Source organism: Coturnix japonica, chromosome 28 (genome assembly GCF_001577835.2).
Source record: "Coturnix japonica isolate 7356 chromosome 28, Coturnix japonica 2.1, whole genome shotgun sequence".
In the NCBI taxonomy this organism is placed as follows: domain Eukaryota; kingdom Metazoa; phylum Chordata; class Aves; order Galliformes; family Phasianidae; genus Coturnix; species Coturnix japonica.
Window position 1 is genome coordinate 415,833 of NC_029543.1, and position 18,036 is coordinate 433,868.

Below are 18,036 nucleotides of genomic sequence, written 5' to 3' on the forward strand. Positions count from 1 at the left end.
TGCAGTGTGTGCAGTGTGTGCAGTGCTGCAGTGTGTGCAGTGTGTGCAGTGCTGCAGTGCTGCACTGTCCCCATCCAGGGGTCCCTGCCGTCCCCCTCCCCCGCACCGTTGGTTTAACCGCTGCTGCGCGGGCGCCGGCCGGAAGGCTGCAGGCTGAGATCACTAATACCTGCCTATTTTAGGGAGGCCTAATCTGCCTGAGTCGCCTGTCCCCGGGGACTAAGCTCACTGAACCCGTGTAAAATGTACCAGCAGCGCTGCCCCGAGCCGGGCAGGACTCACGCTGTGTGTGCATGAAAGGAGGGACGCGCTCGGCCGGCACGGCCTGCACACAGCGCGGCCATCTGCTGCAGAACGGCCTGCGGGGTGTGTGGGGTGTGTGGGGTGTGTGGGGTGTGTGGGGTGTGTGGGGTGTGTGGGTTCTGTGGGTTCTGTGGGTTCTGTGGGTTCTGTGGGTTCTGTGGGGCCTGCAGAGTGCACGGGGCCTGTGAGGTGTGTGTGCCCATGGCAGTGGGGTGGAACCCGGTGCTGGTGAGGCAGGCGTTGCTCTGCAGCTCTCGGCTGCCCCAGCAGCATCAGGGCTGCAGGGTCCCTGACTCCCATGTGCTGCTGCTGGGGCAGGGTCTGCTGGAGCCCCCAGACCCAGCACTGTGGCCCTGCCATCCCCGCTGTCCCCACTCTGCCCGCTGTCCCACCCTCCTACACAAGGTGTTTGGGCACAAACTCAACCTGAGCCAAATGGGACGCAGCTGTAGGGCTGTACGCCCCCCGGCCCCCTTGTGGGGCAGCCCATTCCCACCCCACATCCCCGCCATCCCCCATGGCTGGGTGTTGGGACGGTGGCACTCAGGTCCCCCCATCTCCCCGTGCCCCCCACGGGGCACCCGGCACCAGCTGGGATCCGGGTCAGGACCCTCCGCCAGGTCCCCCCAGCTAATCGCCCTGCCCCCCCCGCCGCCCCCACAGGCCACCTGTGCCTCCTCACCCTTTTGGGGTCACTCCTGCCGCCCCGGGGCCTCTTAATGAACTAAAAAAGTGACAAATCCCTGGCAGAGCTGGTCACGTGCGGCCAGCGGCCCCCGGCCCCGACCCCCGCCCCGGCCCCACCGCCCCGGTAAGCTGACGCAGCGTCTCTAAGCGTTAGCAGCTTTGCCCGCTAATAGGATTAGGGAGGTTTAAAACTGTCATTTGAGTGAACTAAACCCCCTGATACTCTGCATTGCACCTTCTTAACCAATTTGCCTTCAATTAGGGTAATTGGGAAACTAGCAAAGAAGTATAGCATTAATATTTTAAAGTGATGAAGCGATTACGGGCCTTGGACGAGGAAGCAAATCAATTTGCTATCTGCTCCTAAAAGGCAATTATAATCATTTGTCAAATCAGCCTGCTGGCCTCCCCCGCCCGTGTGAGCCAACACCTTAAGGCGGTTTAGCGGGGCCGGCTCCGCACACACGGCCCTGGTGGGTAAATCCAAATCCGGGCAGCTGGGGCGGCTGCGCCCGCACCGAAAACCGACCCACGGGTGGTCCCGGTGGGACACGGCGGAGCTGGGGGGTCTGTGAGCTCTGGGACACTTTGGAGCTCCCGGTGTCTGCAAGAGACTCTGGGGGGGCTGGGGGTCCTCCCGGGGCAGCTTCGCACACTGTGTCCCCACGGTGCCATTGGGAAGTCAGCAGAACAGGGGGCTGGGGTCTTCTTGCTGCCATCGCAGCGGTGTTGGCACGAGGTTCTCATTGGGATCCATGTCCTGTGGTGGTCTCCAGCCTGGGGATGTCCCCACCGCCCCATGGCAGCGCAGGGGGATGCAGGGTTGTGGTGCAGCCCCTCAGCAGTGGCACACAGCAGCTCTGGGGTCTGAGCCATTGCTCATGGCTGTGACCCTCCTGTGGGACGGCACCTGGGGCTGATCAAAACCCCGCGGTGACATTCAGCATCTGAAAGGGGAACCGTGCTGAGGGGAGGGGGTGGGAGGAAGCCAAGACGTGGCCAATTGCTGCAGCGTTGGCAGGTGGCAGGAAGAGGGTTTGGGGAAAAGTGAAAGGAGGTCAAAAAGGGGAAACCCAGCAGCGGGTGGGCACCATGGGTTGGAGACCCCATCACAGTGCTCCCGGCACCCAGCAGGGTGATGTTTCTGCCCCACAGCCCTGCAGGCATCGGGCTGCCACACAGTGGATCCCTGCCCCACAGCCCACGGCCAGGCCCCACGGATAGCCCTGCAGTGCGCCCCCCTGCTCTGTCCTGTGCCCACCACTTGTCCCTGCATTTAGTCCCCACACCTGTCCCTCACTGTCTGGACCCCATGGCTGATGTGACATCCACAGCTGATCCCACAGATGGTCCCCAAGCTGGTCCCAACACTCGAGCCTGTTCCTTATGCCCATTCCCCACACCTGGTGTGACACCTATGGCCAGTCCCTACTGCTGGCCCCCATCCTGGTGTGACATCCACAGCTGGTCCCATTGCTGCACCCCATGCCCACTTCCCAAGCCTGGTGTGATGTCTACAGCTGATCCCATCCCTTGTTCCCATGCCTGGTGTGACATCCACGCTTGATGTGACATCCCCAGCTGGTCCTATAGCTGGACCCCGTGCTCATTTTCCATACTTGGTGTGACATCCAAACATGGTCCCTGTGCCTGACGTTGTATCCACAGCTGATCCCATAGATGGTCCCCAGGCCATTCCCACTGTGTGCTGTGACACCCCCAGACGTCACATCCATCCCCTCTAGCTCAGCATCCCAAAGGACCCCACACGCTGCCACGGGGCCACCCCACCCCCTGCAGTGGGGGACGCAGCCCCCACGGCATCCCCAGCACAGCCCCATTCCCGGCAGCATGGTGCTGGCAAAGCCAAAGGAAATTGTTTCTCTCCCCCCCCCCCGCCTTTCTTCTCCTCGCCCCGTGTTTCTAATTCTTTTTCCTCTCCCATAATGAGGGGATTACAAGGAAAACTCCAGCAGGACGCCTTTGTGGGGAGACAATCCGAGCGGGGAAGGCAGCGCGGGGCTTTGTGCGCCCGCAGCCCCCCCGGCCCGCCCGGCGCTGGGGGGACATTTAGAGCAATTACTTGTCCAGAAAGTAACTGTCAATCATTCTTAAAGGGGAAGGCCTCCAATTAATAACCTCGTCTTAATCCTTTGGACTCATTTCCAATCTGCGGGGCCTTGGTGACATCTGCAACACTAAATAAAGATTCTCCCGAGCCTTAGCGCGGCGGTTCTGTGACAAATAAGAAGACTAGAGGCAACTTTGGCTGCCAAGCTGCAAGATTGGTGAGGTTGAGCCGCTTGTTTGGTTCCCAGGAGGGACCGGCAAAGTTAAATACTCCTGGAAAAGCCACGTCGGGCCCAGCAGGTAACAGCGTTTTATGGGGATTCGGGAGAAAGTGCCCGGGGAGGAGGCTGGGAGCAGAGCGGGGTGGGCGCCGCGCTGTGCTGTGCTATGGGGACGGGGGGAGGGCGGCGGGGGTCCCCAAACCGCCCCACTGTGCATCCCGGGTGTGCTCCGGTCCCAGAAGGAGCCACGGCCGCTGCCCCAGTGGGGACATCAATGGCCTCAGTGCCTGGAGGGGCTGCCTGCTGTGCCTGCTGTGCCCGCTGTGCCTGCTGTGCCCGCTGTGCCCGCTGTGCCTGCTGTGCCCGCTGTGCCCGCTGTGCCCGCTGGGCTGGCTCTATGGGGACGTGGAGCTGCGGGGACACGATGTGGCGGCGCTGGGTACAAGGCGGGTGGCAGCGGGGCACCACGCACCCATCCCATGGGGTGGGTCCTCTCTTCTTCCTGTTTTCTTGAGGCCTCCTTTCCTTCTGGATGGGTTTGGGGGTGTGAGAGCCATCCCGTACACAGCCCTGACCCTCACCCCACTGCCCTGACCCTCCCTGTCCCCACTCATCCCCCTCCCCCTGAGGGTCCAGCACCGCTCACCCCTCTCCCCTCTCCTTGCAGGTGTGGAGCTGCGCAAATGAGAAGCGGGTGAGCACAAACAGGGGGAGCACAAACAGGGGGGGCCCAACCCTCTAACCCGTGTCCCCAACCCCATCACGGTGACAACAGGGCCCTGCACCCCGAGGCTGCAGCACCCACACCCCGACAGAGCCCACGGGGCCGGGAGGTGTCACCCAGAGCTGCAGGCACTGCTCACACTGCATGAGGACCCCGTGCATTTCCTGCATGCATTTCTAGTGCACTGCAAACAGAGCGTGTATCTGTGGGATGCAGGTGCCCTGGCAGTGCACACACAGCAGTTGTTGTGTGCACCCCGACTGCACACACACACACAGCTGTGCCTGCACACTGCACACACCGTGCCCTACATGCTGCATGTGCAGCAATGCAGGCATTGCATGGTGCACGCTGCACCTGCAGAGCAAACCCTGCACACACACTGCTCCTTGCACGTGCTCTGGCCATGCCGTGGGGGTTGGAATGGGGTCCTGCATGGATGTGGTGCAGCTTCAAGGGACAGAGTGTGGGAGTGGGGGGGGGGGCGATGGACCTGGGCAGCTCTGTGTGGTTTTCAGAGCTGCTGGCCCCGTAAAGTCCCCATGGAAGCCCCGCAGGGATGGCCCATGTCCCGTCCATCCGCTCACTCAGATGGAATTCATGGGGTGCTTTGCTGTCCCCACCCCCCCTGACCCCACCGTCCCCTCGCAGGTGCCGAGATGTTCCTCAATAAGTGTGAGGGGGACCTGGGCGAGCTGCGGAAGCCGGGGGACGGCGAGGGGACCCCTCCAGCTGCTGCTGAGGAGGAGCAGCCCAAGAAGAAGCACCGGCGGAACCGCACCACCTTCACCACGTACCAGCTGCACGAGCTGGAGCGCGCCTTCGAGAAGTCCCACTACCCCGACGTGTACAGCCGCGAGGAGCTGGCCATGAAGGTCAACCTGCCCGAGGTCCGCGTGCAGGTAGGGGTGGCTCTACGCCTCCATTTCCCCGTTGCCTGAGGCACAAACTCAGGGTGGGTGCGTGGGGCTGCGTCCTGCCCTGGTTCCATAGGAAAGGTGACAACCCTCACAGCTCCTCACCAGGAGGAAAGCCCCGAAATTCTCATGGATTCAGGATTTGGGGTTTCCTGGAGCCGCTGCCATCACAGGCAATAACAGCCCCTCCAGCCACTGGGCCTAAAAGCACAACTACTCAGGACACCCCACAGGGGACACAGCGTGGGGGACGCGTTGCCTGGAGCACCCCGTGTGGGGCACCCTGCATGGGGCACCCCGCGTGGGATACGGCACAACGGGGCGCCCTGCATGGGGCACCCTGCACGGGGCACAGCATGTGGGGCAGCCCGCTTGGAACATGGCGCGGGGGGGACACGCCGCATTATGGACCCTGCATTTCACATAGAGCACCTTCATGGGACACAGCGGGTGAAGCACCTTGCACAGCACAGGGCTCACCCTGTGTGGGGTGATGAATCTCAGAATCGTTAAGGTTGGACAGAACACTAAGGTCACCCCGTCCAGCCACCACCTCATCCCCACTCACTGTGTCACCACCGTATGTGGGGCACAGCAGATGGAGCGCCCTATATGGGACACACCATGTGGGACATCTTACATAGGACATGGCACCCTGCGTGGGACATGGCACACGGGTCACCCTACAAAGAATATAGAGCATGGGACACCCTACAAGGGACACTCTACATGGGATGCAGCTTATGGGGCACCTTGCACAGGGCATGGCACAAGGGTCACCCAACAGGGGACACAACACACAGGGCCCCCCGAGGAGGATGCCGTGAGGGACCAACCAGCCATGGGGCGCACACCCCCCGGGTCACTCTTGCTGTCCCCCCGCAGGTCTGGTTCCAGAACCGGAGAGCCAAGTGGAGGCGGCAGGAGAAGATGGAGGCCAGCTCCATGAAGCTCCACGACACCCCCATGCTGTCCTTCAACCGGCCGCCCATGACGGCCAACGTGGGGCCCATGAGCAACTCCCTCCCGCTCGACCCGTGGCTGACGTCGCCCATCTCCAGCGCCACCCCGGTGCACAGCATCCCCGGCTTCATGGGAGCCCCCCAGGCCCTGCAGCCCCCGTACGGCGGGCACTCCTTCCTCAACACCCCCCCGGGCATGGCTCAGGGCATGCAGCCCATGGCCCCCGCGCCCTACCAGTGCGGCACCCCCTTTGTGGACAAGTACCCGCTGGAGGACGTCGACCAGAGGAGCTCCAGCATCGCCTCGCTGCGCATGAAAGCCAAGGAGCACATTCAGACCATCGACAAGACCTGGCAGCCCATTTGATGGACGCTCCCACCGCCCCCCGCCCCGCCGGGGCGCTCGGCAGGACCAGAGCGGGGAGGTGCCCCCCCCGGACAGCGGCGGGGGGGCACCGGCAGCCGGCCCGGGGCGGCCGCGCAGGACCTGGGGGGTCCCGGCCCCCCCTTATTATCAGCACCACGAGATATATATATTTTTTCTTTTCCTTTTTTACGCACAAACAGAAACTCTCCGGTTTCGTAGGGAACAAACGGGGGCTGTTGTTTTTTCAGGGCGCGGTGCTGGTGGGTGGGAGCAGCGGGTCGCGCTGCGCTGCTCGGCGACCGGGAAACCCACGGTAACACCGGCCACGCTCCGCATCCGCCGGGAAACGCCGCCGTCCCCGCACACGGGTGACCGGATCCCGGCCCGCGTCCCGCCAGCTTGTCAGGGGGAATCTGCGCCGCCGTCACTCCGGCCCTAATTGCTCCCCAGCGGGGCACGAAGCTGCCGTAATTGCCGGGCGGAAAAGGGGGGGCTCAGCCCCGATGGGGCCGGCGGGGACCCGATGGGAGCAGGGACGTGACTGAGGTGGTGGGTGGCACCGCCGGGCAGCGACGGGATGTTGGCAGCACGTGGGGGCTGCGGGCTCCAAACGGCGACTGATGGGGCACGTGGGGCCGGTCGGGGCCGGGGCGGAGCTGCGCCCACGGCCGCGCTGGGGTCTCCCGGTGACACCGTCCGGGCCGCGCTGACCCCGCGGGGACCCGGCTCCTCGTCCCCATCCCCCGGCTGCTGCTGCTCGTCTGCTTCGTTAGCGATAATTAAACCTTTAACAACCCATTAAACGCATAATCGATGCTCCCTCGGCCCCCCGGCCCGGCTAATGGGCCACGGGCAGAGGCGTGCTCGGCGCGGGAGATAATGAAGCAACGGCCGCGGAATTAATGGGGTTTGATCCGGGGGACGGGACGCGCTGAATGGGGGCTGCGCTTTTCGCATGACATAATGGCAGAGGTTGGCGCCGACCCCGCCGCGACGCCCGGGCACCCCCCGGCCAACAAAGGGCGGGCGGCGGGGAGGGGGCTGCCCCACAGCCCACCGTAATTGGGTCGAGGGGCCCCCACGGCCGCCCCGTGGTGTTGGCACACAGCGGGCAGCGCCCCGCGGCCCCGGCTCACGTCGTGGGAGCAGAAAGGCTCCATCCCCCCCAACACACACCCCAGACTCCGATTGTTCCCCAAAATCTTCGCCCCGCTGCCGTACAGGAGCCCTCCGCTCCCCTCTCCCATCCCCCTCCGGTGGGATTTGCCCCCTAATCTGCTTATTTCTCTCTATTTCTCCTAGGCCTGAATGAGCCCAATCCCGCCCCGGTGCGACGCCTCTCTGAGCTGCAGCACCCGGTCCTGCCCCCTGCCCACCCCACAGGGACCGTGGGGTCCATATGGGGTGGCACTGCTCTATATATGGGGTGACACTGCCCTGTATATGACATAGGGTGACACTGCTTTGTGTATGGGGAGGCACTGCTCTGTGTATGAGATGGCACAGCCCTATATATGGGGCGGCACAGCTCTACATACAATGGGATGGCAGTGCCCTGTACATAGGGTGACACTGCTCTCTATATGGGGTGGTAGTGCCCCGTACACAGATGTGCCCCCTTACACCCCATGTGATCCGGGCACCTCAGGGCTCAGGTTCACGTCGGGGCTGTTCCCCCAGCTGTCGGGGGGCGATGCAGACAGGGGGCTGCCGGACCCCCCCGAGGCGGGCGCTGTGCTGGGGTCCCGGGGGCTCAGGTTGAGTTTGGAGATGAGCGGCCGCCCCACACTCACCACCTGCTGCTCCTCCACAAAGTCGGCCCCGCCGCGGTAACGGAGCTGCAGGCACACGGTGAAGGTCAGCTCCTGCTGCAGGGCACGGCACTGTGGGCACAGGGGGCTTCGTCTGACCCCCCCACAGCCCGCGTGGCACAGCTCTTACCCGCAGCCTCTGCAGCCCACAGAGGCGGCTGTACAGGCAGCAGGACGGGCAGGTGACGCTCCAGGTGGGCACCAAGGGGCTGCCCAGCTCCTCTGGGCTCTCCCTGTTGATGCACTTCAGGTCCACGTCCAGCTCCTGCCAAGGGGGGTTTCAGGATGGGGGGCAGCACTGCGGGACCCCCCACCCAAAGTGCTGCCCCACTGGAGGAGCCGCCCCACCTCGGGGAGGTCGGTGAGCCTGGCCACGCACTCAGCGATGTGCCCGGGGGCGGCCAGGACGCGGGTGTAGATGATCATGATGTTGGAGAACTCTGCAGCAAAGCCCAGCTGCACCGTGACACCGCAGTCGAAGCGCAGCTGGCGGCTCTCGGGGAGGACTGCAGGGACAGCGAGCAACGCGGTGACACCGCTCCGGTCCCTAACGGCACTTGGGTGACACTCAGGGTGACACATGGGGCAGCCCCAGCACGAAGCCTTGGTGCTGGTGGTGCTGGGGTCGTGGTGCTGGCACACACCGTGAGCTTTGGCCCACTGCAGGTTCCTGGCGGAGCTCTCGGCCCGTCCCGAGGAGCAGATGGGGTCAGTCAGTGCCCGCCGCTCCGACAGGTTACTGCGCAGCTCCAGTGCCTGGCGGCCCCGCGTCAGCTCCAGCGTGCCCATGTCTGCGGGGCCAGGCACAGCAGGGGGTCAGGGGGGATTTTGGCCCCTCCAAGCCTCGCTGCGCGGCACTCACCCTCAGCCACCTTGTCCAGCAGCACCGTGATCTTCTCGTCCTCCAGCAGCCAGCGCTTGAGGAAGGTGACGAAGACGCCGTTGGAGAGCTCGTCCTGGCTCAGCTCGTAGGCTTCAGCATCCGCACATCTGTGGGGATGGGAAGGGGGGGCTCAAGGCACTGGGAGCCCCATCCATGCTGCAGGAATCCTGCTGGGGTGGGACGTCCTCAACCCAAATCCCTGCAATCCAGGTGTCTGAACCCAATCCCTGCTCTGGGCCAGGGAAACGTGTCCTGCCGGCCCCACAGCAAGGAGGGTGCGCGAGGGGGGACCCACGTGGCGTAGCCAAAGACGATGTTGGCCGTCACCTCCAGCGCCCCAACCTGCGGCACGACGTCGTCATTGAGGTTCCTGCGAGAGAAAAGCTGCTGGGAGCTGCGGGGCCACGTGGGGGGGCACCCAAAAGGGCCACAGGTGGGGACCCCTCGTTCTGTGCCCCATAGGTGGGACGTGAGGTCACCTCTTGCGGCACATGTCGAGCAGGAAGATGTTGAGGCCGGTGCGGCGCTGCTGCATGCGCTGCAGCACGTGCTGCACACACAGGCAGTGGGCAGAGGTGTAGGAGCCGGGCGCGTCGATGGGCACCATGAAGCTGGTGCCGAAGTTCTCGTAGCCGTGCCCGGCGTAGTACAGCAGCCCTGGAGGGAGACAGGATGGTGGCACCTCCCACCCCTCCTCGTGTCCCCAAACCCCACCCAGGGAGCCCCGCAGCCCCCAGAGCTGCCCCACCATAGACCCCTTTGTCGAGGAGCAGCAGGAATTCATCGACCGCCATCTGCATCTCGTCCCGGCGCAGGTCCAGCAGTGACACCACCTTGAAGTCCAGCTGCTGCAGCAGCGCACCCAGCGCGTGCACGTCCACCATGGGCGCCCGCAGGTGCTTGTGGTGCATGTAGTGCATGTTGCCCAGCAGCAGCGCCACTTTGTCTGTGGCTGCAGGGACAGAGGGGACACAGGGGGACTCTCACGCTGTCCCTATTGCCCTGCGCTGTATTACAGCCCCTGCAGGGTCCCCCACCCCTCCTGGATGGGATCTCACCATACAGCTGGTCGGAGCTGCCGGGCTCTGGGGAATCTGTGAAGAGAGAAGTGTTGGCCACGGCTCCGAGCACAGCAATGGGACGGTGCCACCACCTGTACCTACCTCCAACCCCATCCTGCCAGGGGGCTCCGGAGGCAAAGAGCCGCGGGCCTGGGGCAGCACAAAGTGGGGTCAGGAGAGGGGGGTTATGGGGCTGTGGGGCTGCGCAGCACACAGGGTGCTGTAGGGCAGGGAACACAGGATGCAGAGGGTGCCCTCACCGATCTCCACATCCACCTCCTGGCTCCACAGCTCGTGGAAGAGGTTGAACACACGACACGAGTACGTGCCCCGCTCGGCTGTGGTCACCAGCTGCACCTGAAGGGGTTGGAGAGCTGGGGCCACTGAGCTGCCCCACACTGCACTCCACTGCCCCACACCAAGCTGTGCCATGCCACACAGTGCCAGATGAGGGGTCTGCAGTACCTGCAGCCGTGGGTCTCGTGCTCCCTCCACAGGGCGCCGGTTCCTGAACCACTGGTACTGTGGTGGTGGGTTGCCCTGAGCTCTGCACTCCAGCACCAGCGGGTCCCCCTCAGCCAGGCAGCACGGCCGCGGCTGCTGCAGGATCTGCAGCCCCACCATGTTGGGGCAGTAACCGCTGCCTGTGGATGGGGGGGTGGCAGTTTGGCTGTAACCAGCTGCCCTCGGCTCCACGATGCCCACATTGAGACCCCAGCGCCCACCTGATTCGGGGCTGTGGCTCCTCTTCACTTGGATGTGAGCCCACCTGGAGAAGGCGAAGGCGGCCCCGCAGCTCACCCGGCAGATGAACCACTGGGGCAGCCCTGGCAGCGCAGCCGTGTCGACCAGCAGCTCTGGGGCTGTGGCTCCGGGCACCTACAGCACAGAGCAAAGGGCTCAGGACGCTCAGCCCCAACAGTGCAGCTGCCGGGGGGGGATGTGGGTCTCACCTCCTGCTTCCCACAGAACCACTGGTAGGTGAGCCCCGATGGGCCGGTGGCCCAGCAGCTCAGGGACACCCGTGTCCCCTCTGCCACCACCTGTGACTCCGGCTGCACCGTGATGCGGATCACATTGTGGACTATAGAAGAGCCCAGGATGGTTGAGAGCCCTGTCCCACATCGCCCCATTCCAGCCATCTCACTTTACCCCATTCAGTGCCACCCTATGGCATCCCAGCCTGTGTCGCAGCATTCTGTCCCATCCATCACATCCTGTGCTGTGCCCACCCCATCCACACCTCATCAACCCTCTTCCCATTCCACTCCAACACTCACTTCCCTTCTAACCCACCCTACTGCACCATCTCCCATCCTTTCCCATCCCACCTCACCTACCCTACTGCATCCATCCCATCCCACCCACCCATTCGCACCCTTCTCATCCCATTCCACCCCATCCACCACGCTGCATTAATCCAACCCAACCCCAACCCACCCAACCTGCTGCACCCGTCCCAGCCCATCTCACCTCCCCACTGTCACTCCACCAGCAGGACGACCCCCTCACCTCCTCGCTTTCCCCCCACTGACCCCTCAGCCCCCAGGTGACACCAGTCCATCCCTACCAGCACCGCTGAGGACCTGGAAGGCCCGTGTGTGCCCCATCCTGAGCAGGCAGCCCCGCAGGTACCAGAGGGTGCACTCTCGCTCGGCCAGGAGCTGCAGGAGGCTCTGAGTGGGGCTGCCCAGGGGCTCCAGCACCTTCAGTGAGCACATCTCCAGCTCCTCCTCGCTGTGAGGGGCAGCAGGGACGCAATGGGGTGGATGTGGCCACAATGGGGTTGTAGAGGGGGGGCAGAGGGTCCATCCCAAGGTCCCCCCATCCCTACCTGCACTTGAAGCGTTTCTCTGCCCCAGCCACCTCCGCCAGTTTGCGCCAGCCCCGTCCAGCCGTGTCCAGGAGCTCACAGAGCTGGGCCACCACCTCCTCCCCCAAGGAGCCAATGGGCAAAGTCCAGTCCCCCATCCTGCCCCACAGCTGCTGCCTGGGGCTGCGAGGGGACAGGGAGGCAGCAGGAGACGGCAGCACAGGCAGCACCCAGTGAGCACACACTGAGCCCCACACAGAGGAAACGGGGTTAGGAACAAACGCAGCCCCACGCTGCAGCACTTCTGCTTTCCTCTGCCACTTCCTGCTCTGCACAGCAACGCGGCCCTACAGGAACCAGCACAGCCCCACCCCGGGGCTGCAGCCCCCCATCCCTGCAGTCAGAACAACACTGGGCTGTGCCGGGCCCAGGGCACATGGAAGGGGATTCTGACGCCCTTCAGCCCCCCCTGGGGATACAGTGACCTCAATGGAGTCACCTTCACCCCAAATCCGCTGCCCTCCCACCCATCCCCACTATAGCAGGACCCACTGAGCGGCCTCAGGTCCTGCTGGCAGCAATGAGCACAGCTCCTGTTGGGGATAAAGCCCAAAGAAGGGGCAGCATCAAACCTGCCCAGCGCTGTGCAGGAGGGGATGGGCACAGTGAGCACAATGAACACAGTGAGCACAATGAACATAGTGAGCACAGTGAGCACCTGGTGACACACAGCTGCCATGAGCGGCCTCAGCTGATCTTTATTGTCAGTCCGTATTGAGCAGATGGGGCCGGCGGTGGGAGCTGCCACCCCCATCCCGCAGCCCCTCACAACCTCCTGCTCTTCTTCAGCTTGTTGCGCTGCCACGAGTTGTGTTTCCGCAGGCGCCTCCAGTACTGCAGTGAGTCGGGGTCCAGCTCCTGCAGCTTCTTGGGGGGTCCCAGGTGCATCTGGAACAGCCTGGGGGGAACAGAGCGGGGGGGCGGCGCTGGGGGGGTTATGGGGACACACGGAGCTGGATGGAGCTTTGGAGGCGCATCCCCCCATAGTGACCCATAGAGTCACTGGGCCCCACGCACCACTCGGGATACTCCGCGTCGGGTCTGAGCGGCACCATGGGCGCGTCCTGCAGGTAATTCACCCCCACGGCGAAGTTGGCCAACGTGGCGGGGTCCGTGACGAGCTCCGGGCCCTTGGGCGGCTCCTTCGGGGCGCTCTTACCTTTCGGCTTCACACCTGGGGGGGAACGGGGGGAGATGGAACCGACGGGACACGGGGCGGGGACACGCGTGGGAGCGACACGGCGCGGGCTGGGGCTGGGGCACGGGACGGGGCGTCCAGCAGCTCCCGGTACCGGCCGCGTTACCGGAGCTCGGGGCCCATCGCGGCCTCACCCACTTTCTTGGCGTATCCGCGGTTGGCGCCGCCCCGCACGGCGCTCACAGCGCTCAGAGCACGGAGCAGCCGCGCCGCCATGGCGGGTAACGGGACAACGGGACACAACGGGACAACGGGACACAACGGGACACAACGGGACACGGCGGGACACGCGTGCGCACCGGCCGCGCCCGGAAGTGGTTGCTGGGTAGGCCCGGAAGTGGTTCGGGGTCGGCCCGCTCCGTGAGTCCCGTCCCGTTCGGTTCCGGGTTCCGTTCCGGTTCCGTTCCGGTTCCGTCCCTCCCCCCCCCATGTCCCCCCGTCCCGCCGTCTCCCCGTGCACAGCGCCGTGGGTTCCCAGCCGCCCATGGACACCGACGCTCAGCCCGGTGCCGTCCAACCCGCGGTTCGGCTGGACGGGCCCGAACCGGGCGGTTCCGCGGGTCGGCGGAGCGGCCCGGAGCCGGGAGCGGGGCCGGGTTCGGCCGTGAGCGTTAACGGGGGGAACGGAGCGGGAGCGGGAGGGGAGATGGAGCAGGCGGTGACTGTGGGAGCAGAGCGGACACCGAGCACCGGGAGCGACCCCCGGGACACGGGACCGGCCCGACCCGCCACCGGCGCCGTGGAGCTGGACGAGGAGCCGGAGCTGCAGGTTCTGCTGCCCGGGATGGAGCCGCCCGGTCCCGCTCCGCGCGATGTCCCGGTGCCGCGGTGCCGGCCCTGCCCGCTGCACGTGGCCACGGGCCGGGGCCTGGCGGTGCGTTCCTGCTGCTCGCCGCGCTCCCGGCCCCGCCGCGGGTTGTTGTTCGCCGAGGCCGACAGGGACGATCTGCTGAACCTGCTGCGCTACGAGGGGGGGCCCGAGCCCGACACCGACACGGCCCTGACCCGCTCCGAGCTCCTGACCGGCACCGGGCTGCACGCGCTGCGGACACCGGAGGAGCGCGGTGCTGACGGGCCGGGCGGCCCCGAGGAAAATCCTCCTGTCAGCCGGATTCATGGGGATGGGGACAGACCCGGCTGCGGGGGCAGCGGGTTCAGCTCAACGGAGCCACCGTGGGCAGAACTGACTCCTGCCGTGAGCCCGGACACGGAGCAGCCGCCACAACGTGTGACCGTGAGTGCGGGCACGTGGTGCCCCTCAGCTCTGCTTCATTGTGGGCTCTGGGGGCAGGAGGAAACGAGGGGCAGCGTCTCCCCGGGTCCTGTGGGGCATCGTGCTGCTGTGGGGGGCGCCCTCAGTACGTGCTGCCCTGAATGTGAGGGGAGGGTTGTGTCTGTGATTCTCGGGGGAAGCCAGTAGGTCTGAACAGCCCCAGCACCGCGTGTCCCTGCTCCTGTGATGCTCCCCAGGCTCCCAGGCAGCGCTTCACGCTTCTGTTGCTTTGCAGAACAAGGAATCCCCCCCCTCCTGCCTGGCCTTCAAAGAAGGTGAGTTCCTCCCGTACAGGAGCTCAGCTACAGGTGGCAGGAGGAAACCAGCCCCTGCTTTAGCCCTCCCTGTCTCTCAGTTCCAGGCCCCTGTGACCCGGAGGATCTGCTGGACGGTGTCATTTTTGGGGCAAAATACCTGGGCTCCACACAGCTGGTTTCAGAGAGGAACCCGCCCACCAGCGTCCGCATGGCGCAGGCACAGGAGGCTGTGGACAGAATCAAGGTGCAGGCAGGGCCACGTCCTGGCCTCCCGTGGGTGCTGGGCAGGGACCAGCAGTGACTTCACTGTGCTGCTTCGCTCCACAGGCACCAGAGGGAGAGTCCCAGCCCATGACAGAGGTGGATCTGTTTGTCTCCACACAGAGGATCAAGGTGCTGACAGCTGACACGCAGGTGAGCAGGGATGTGCCTGCATGGCCCTGGGGCTGCTGAGACCCTCCTGTCTGCGGGGGGATCTTCTCTGCCTCCCTCACTGGGGGTTGTGCCCAGGGATGGCCGGGGCAGCAGCAGCTGTGGGGAGCTGTCAGTCTCAGCCATGCAAGGTTGCAAAGTGGGATCTGAACCAGACTGAGCCTCCATCGTCCCAGTGTGTGGCAGCACCTGGCTGGCTTGTGTGCTGCACAGAGGGGTGGGCTGAAGGTCTGTGCTGTGTTCCCTTGCCAGGAGGCCATGATGGATCACTCCCTGCAGACCATCTCCTACATCGCCGACATCGGCTCCCTTGTGGTGCTCATGGCACGCCGCAAGCTGCCTCAAAGGGCGGAGGCAGCGGAGGAGAAGCGGCTCTACAAGATGATCTGCCACGTCTTCCACTCGGCTGATGTGAGTGGCAGCGAGCCCCGAGGGAGGGTGGGCTGCTGGTGGGCTCCTGGAGCCACCAGGATGGGGATCATTACTGCAAAGTGCCCTGCAGCTCCCAGGCCCTGTCTGTGCTGCTGGGTCCACTTTGGCTATCAGGACATGGCCCTGGGCACAAATATCCCCCATCTGTCCCCAGGCCCAGATCATCGCTCAGGCCATCGGGCAGGCATTTGGTGTGGCCTACCAGCGCTTCCTGGAGGCCAACAGCATCGACCCGAGCGAGCTGAGCCCTCGCCAGTACAGCCGTGCCCTTGAAGACCAGGAGCAGCACAACGCAGAGCTGACACACTTCTCCCGGCAGGAGAACTGCAAGGATGTAAGAGCTGCTTTGGAGGGGTGTGGGCAGCGTGGTGTCTGTGTGTCACAGCAGGGCTCCCTACCAACCTGAGCCCTATCCCAGCTCACCCTGAGCCCCATTCCCCCAAGCAGGGGGTGTGATGCACGCCCCAGCTCTCTGTCTTGGTCCCCCCTCCCCAGGTCTGCATCCGGAAGCAGAAGGGGGAGATTCTGGGCATCGCCATCGTGGAGTCGGGCTGGGGCTCCATCCTGCCCACCGTTGTCATCGCCAACCTGATGCACGGGGGCCCCGCAGAGAGGTCGGGTGAGCTGAGCATCGGGGACCGCCTCATGTCCATCAACGGGACGAGCCTGGTGGGGCTGCCCCTCACCACCTGCCAGAGCATCATCCGGGTGAGTTCTCACTGCTCTGGTGGAGATGGGAAACAGCCTGATGGTGTCTGGGGTGTCAGTAACAGTGAGGACACAGGGGCAGGACGGCCTGTAGCTGCTCTGTGCAAACCCTCAGCCTTCCCTTGAGCAACACAGCTCTGTCCTCTCTCTCAGCCCCTCCAAGTGACTCTCTGAAGTCTGATGCAGCCCCCCTTCGCTTTGCAGGAGCTGAAGCACCGGACAGAGGTGACGCTGAACATAGTGCACTGCTCCCCTGTCACCACCGCTGTCATCCGGCGCCCTGACACCAAGTACCAGCTGGGCTTCTGTGTGGAGAACGGTGTGGTGAGTGCTGTGGGTGGGAGCAGAGCCAGGCGGGGGCTGCACGGGGTTTCTTCCACCTGCCTGGCAAAGGGACTCGCTGGCTGTGCCCTCAGCACACAATGACAAACCTTCAGCACTGACAGCTTGTGAGGTTCCATGGGGCTCTGTGCCATGGTGGAAGGTTCCTCGTTGCTCTCCCACAGTGCTGTTGTTTGGGTTTGTCTCCTTGGAGCTCCTCAACTGTTTGCTTTGGGGGTGGTGGTGGTTTCGTCCTGGCTCCCTTGGCGTGTCCTTGGAGCAGGAGGAGCAGGGTTCAGGGCAGTGCTTGTGCACGGCTGTGGATCTCAGCAGCATTCCCTGCTCCCCAGATCTGCAGCCTGATGCGTGGGGGCATCGCTGAGAAGGGCGGCATCCGTGTGGGGCACCGCATCATTGAGATCAACGGGCAGAGCGTGGTGGCCACACCGCACGAGAAGATCATCCAGATGCTCACGCAGGCGGTCAGCGAGGTGAGCAGAGCGGGCTGGGATCTGCCCCCACACTCCCATGGCTGCAGGTTGGGCCTGGGCCCTCACAGCAGCCTCCAGCTGCCATCTCCCAGCTGATCTGAGCCCTCTGTCCAGGTCCACATCAAGACCATGCCGGCCTCCACGTACCGCCTGCTGACGGGGCAGGAGCAGCCCGTCTTCCTCTGAGTGCTGCCTGTGCCCGGCTGTCACTGCACACACCCCTGGGGCCACAGCTCTGCCTGCTGCCCCAGCGCCGCCAGCAGAGGGCCCAATCCTGCACCCTTTCTGTTGGACTCAGGGTGCAATGGGAGGCTGTGGGCCAATGCTCAGCCTGAGCAGCGTTAGGGCCCACGGTGCTCGTGACCCTTCTCCATCTCCATTCACCCCTCTCTGCCTCAGTGCCTGCGCAGTGCCGTCCCCCTGCTCCACAGGGTCCCTTGCCCCGGCCTGGTGCTGGCAGGGGAGGGGGGACCCTGCACGAAAGGCCACCCCCCTTTCCATCACTATAGATTGTGCTTTTACACTCACCAAAGGTGCCTTTTCCCAGCTCCAGGAGCTCATCCCAGGCAGCCCTGAGCAGCTCTGCCTCTGCACACCGAGGTGTGGGTTCACGCTGGCACCCCAAGGGAGAGCCAGCAGCCCCCGGACTCAGCCTTAAGGGCAGCAGCACCCTCAGCACCTGCTCCTCCTCCCCAGCTTCGCCAGGGGTCTGCTGGGCTGCAACCACCGCCCTGTTATCCCTGCTGCACCCAGCTGGGAAACTACCTCTGCTTGCTCAGCACTGCCTTGAACTGTTCTGCTCACACAGCGGGGTATCGGCCCTCAGGGCTGTTCCTTAATGCAACCAAAGGGAACACGGCGTTGTTACGTCCCACAGAGCTTGGGGATGTGAACCCCACAGACCAGCCTGCAGCTGAGGGCTCTGTGGGGATGTTGTTCACGAGGGCACAGCTGGGACCCTTTGCCTGAGGTGTCTGTCACAACTTTGCCTGTGCTTGGTTGGGGTAAAAAATAAAAGTCTGGGGAATGTTGGAGGCCGCATCTC

The 18,036-nt window shown here is 64.4% G+C and overlaps 4 protein-coding genes across 5 annotated transcripts; 2 read left to right on the forward strand and 2 right to left on the reverse strand.

Moving 5' to 3' along the window:
• Positions 1 to 4,664: 4,664 nt before the first annotated feature.
• Positions 4,665 to 6,363, forward strand: RAX2 (retina and anterior neural fold homeobox 2). The gene is made up of 2 exons (XM_032441031.1): positions 4,665 to 4,907; positions 5,808 to 6,363. Exons 1-2 carry the CDS (start codon positions 4,665 to 4,667, stop codon positions 6,249 to 6,251), a joined length of 687 nt encoding a protein of 228 aa, XP_032296922.1. The 3' UTR covers positions 6,252 to 6,363.
• A 63-nt stretch (positions 6,364 to 6,426) lies between these two features.
• On the reverse strand, positions 6,427 to 12,129 carry LOC107325680 (mucosa-associated lymphoid tissue lymphoma translocation protein 1-like). Of its 2 annotated transcripts, none has more exons than XM_032441030.1 (16): positions 11,841 to 12,129; positions 11,577 to 11,743; positions 10,960 to 11,090; positions 10,732 to 10,885; positions 10,472 to 10,650; positions 10,267 to 10,363; positions 10,109 to 10,156; positions 10,004 to 10,039; positions 9,694 to 9,897; positions 9,425 to 9,602; positions 9,241 to 9,315; positions 8,925 to 9,052; positions 8,707 to 8,853; positions 8,411 to 8,568; positions 8,193 to 8,327; positions 6,427 to 8,116 (listed from the first exon to the last, which is right to left on the reverse strand). In XM_032441030.1, the coding sequence occupies exons 1-16, from the start codon at positions 11,975 to 11,977 to the stop codon at positions 7,871 to 7,873; spliced, it is 2,220 nt and encodes a 739-aa protein (XP_032296921.1). In that variant the 5' UTR covers positions 11,978 to 12,129; the 3' UTR covers positions 6,427 to 7,870. The 2 variants fall into 2 exon arrangements, with proteins under 2 accessions (XP_032296921.1, XP_015742276.1); XM_015886790.2 differs by having other exon boundaries at positions 6,427 to 8,119.
• A 406-nt stretch (positions 12,130 to 12,535) lies between these two features.
• MRPL54 (mitochondrial ribosomal protein L54) lies at positions 12,536 to 13,321 on the reverse strand. The gene is made up of 3 exons (XM_015886427.2): positions 13,212 to 13,321; positions 12,897 to 13,053; positions 12,536 to 12,777 (listed from the first exon to the last, which is right to left on the reverse strand). The coding sequence occupies exons 1-3, from the start codon at positions 13,291 to 13,293 to the stop codon at positions 12,645 to 12,647; spliced, it is 372 nt and encodes a 123-aa protein (XP_015741913.1). The 5' UTR covers positions 13,294 to 13,321; the 3' UTR covers positions 12,536 to 12,644.
• Positions 13,322 to 13,324: 3 nt separating this feature from the next.
• APBA3 (amyloid beta precursor protein binding family A member 3) lies at positions 13,325 to 18,025 on the forward strand. The gene is made up of 10 exons (XM_015886419.2): positions 13,325 to 14,311; positions 14,586 to 14,625; positions 14,706 to 14,851; positions 14,935 to 15,021; positions 15,292 to 15,450; positions 15,626 to 15,805; positions 15,967 to 16,179; positions 16,384 to 16,503; positions 16,851 to 16,991; positions 17,106 to 18,025. Exons 1-10 carry the CDS (start codon positions 13,562 to 13,564, stop codon positions 17,175 to 17,177), a joined length of 1,908 nt encoding a protein of 635 aa, XP_015741905.1. The 5' UTR covers positions 13,325 to 13,561; the 3' UTR covers positions 17,178 to 18,025.
• Positions 18,026 to 18,036: the final 11 nt, after the last annotated feature.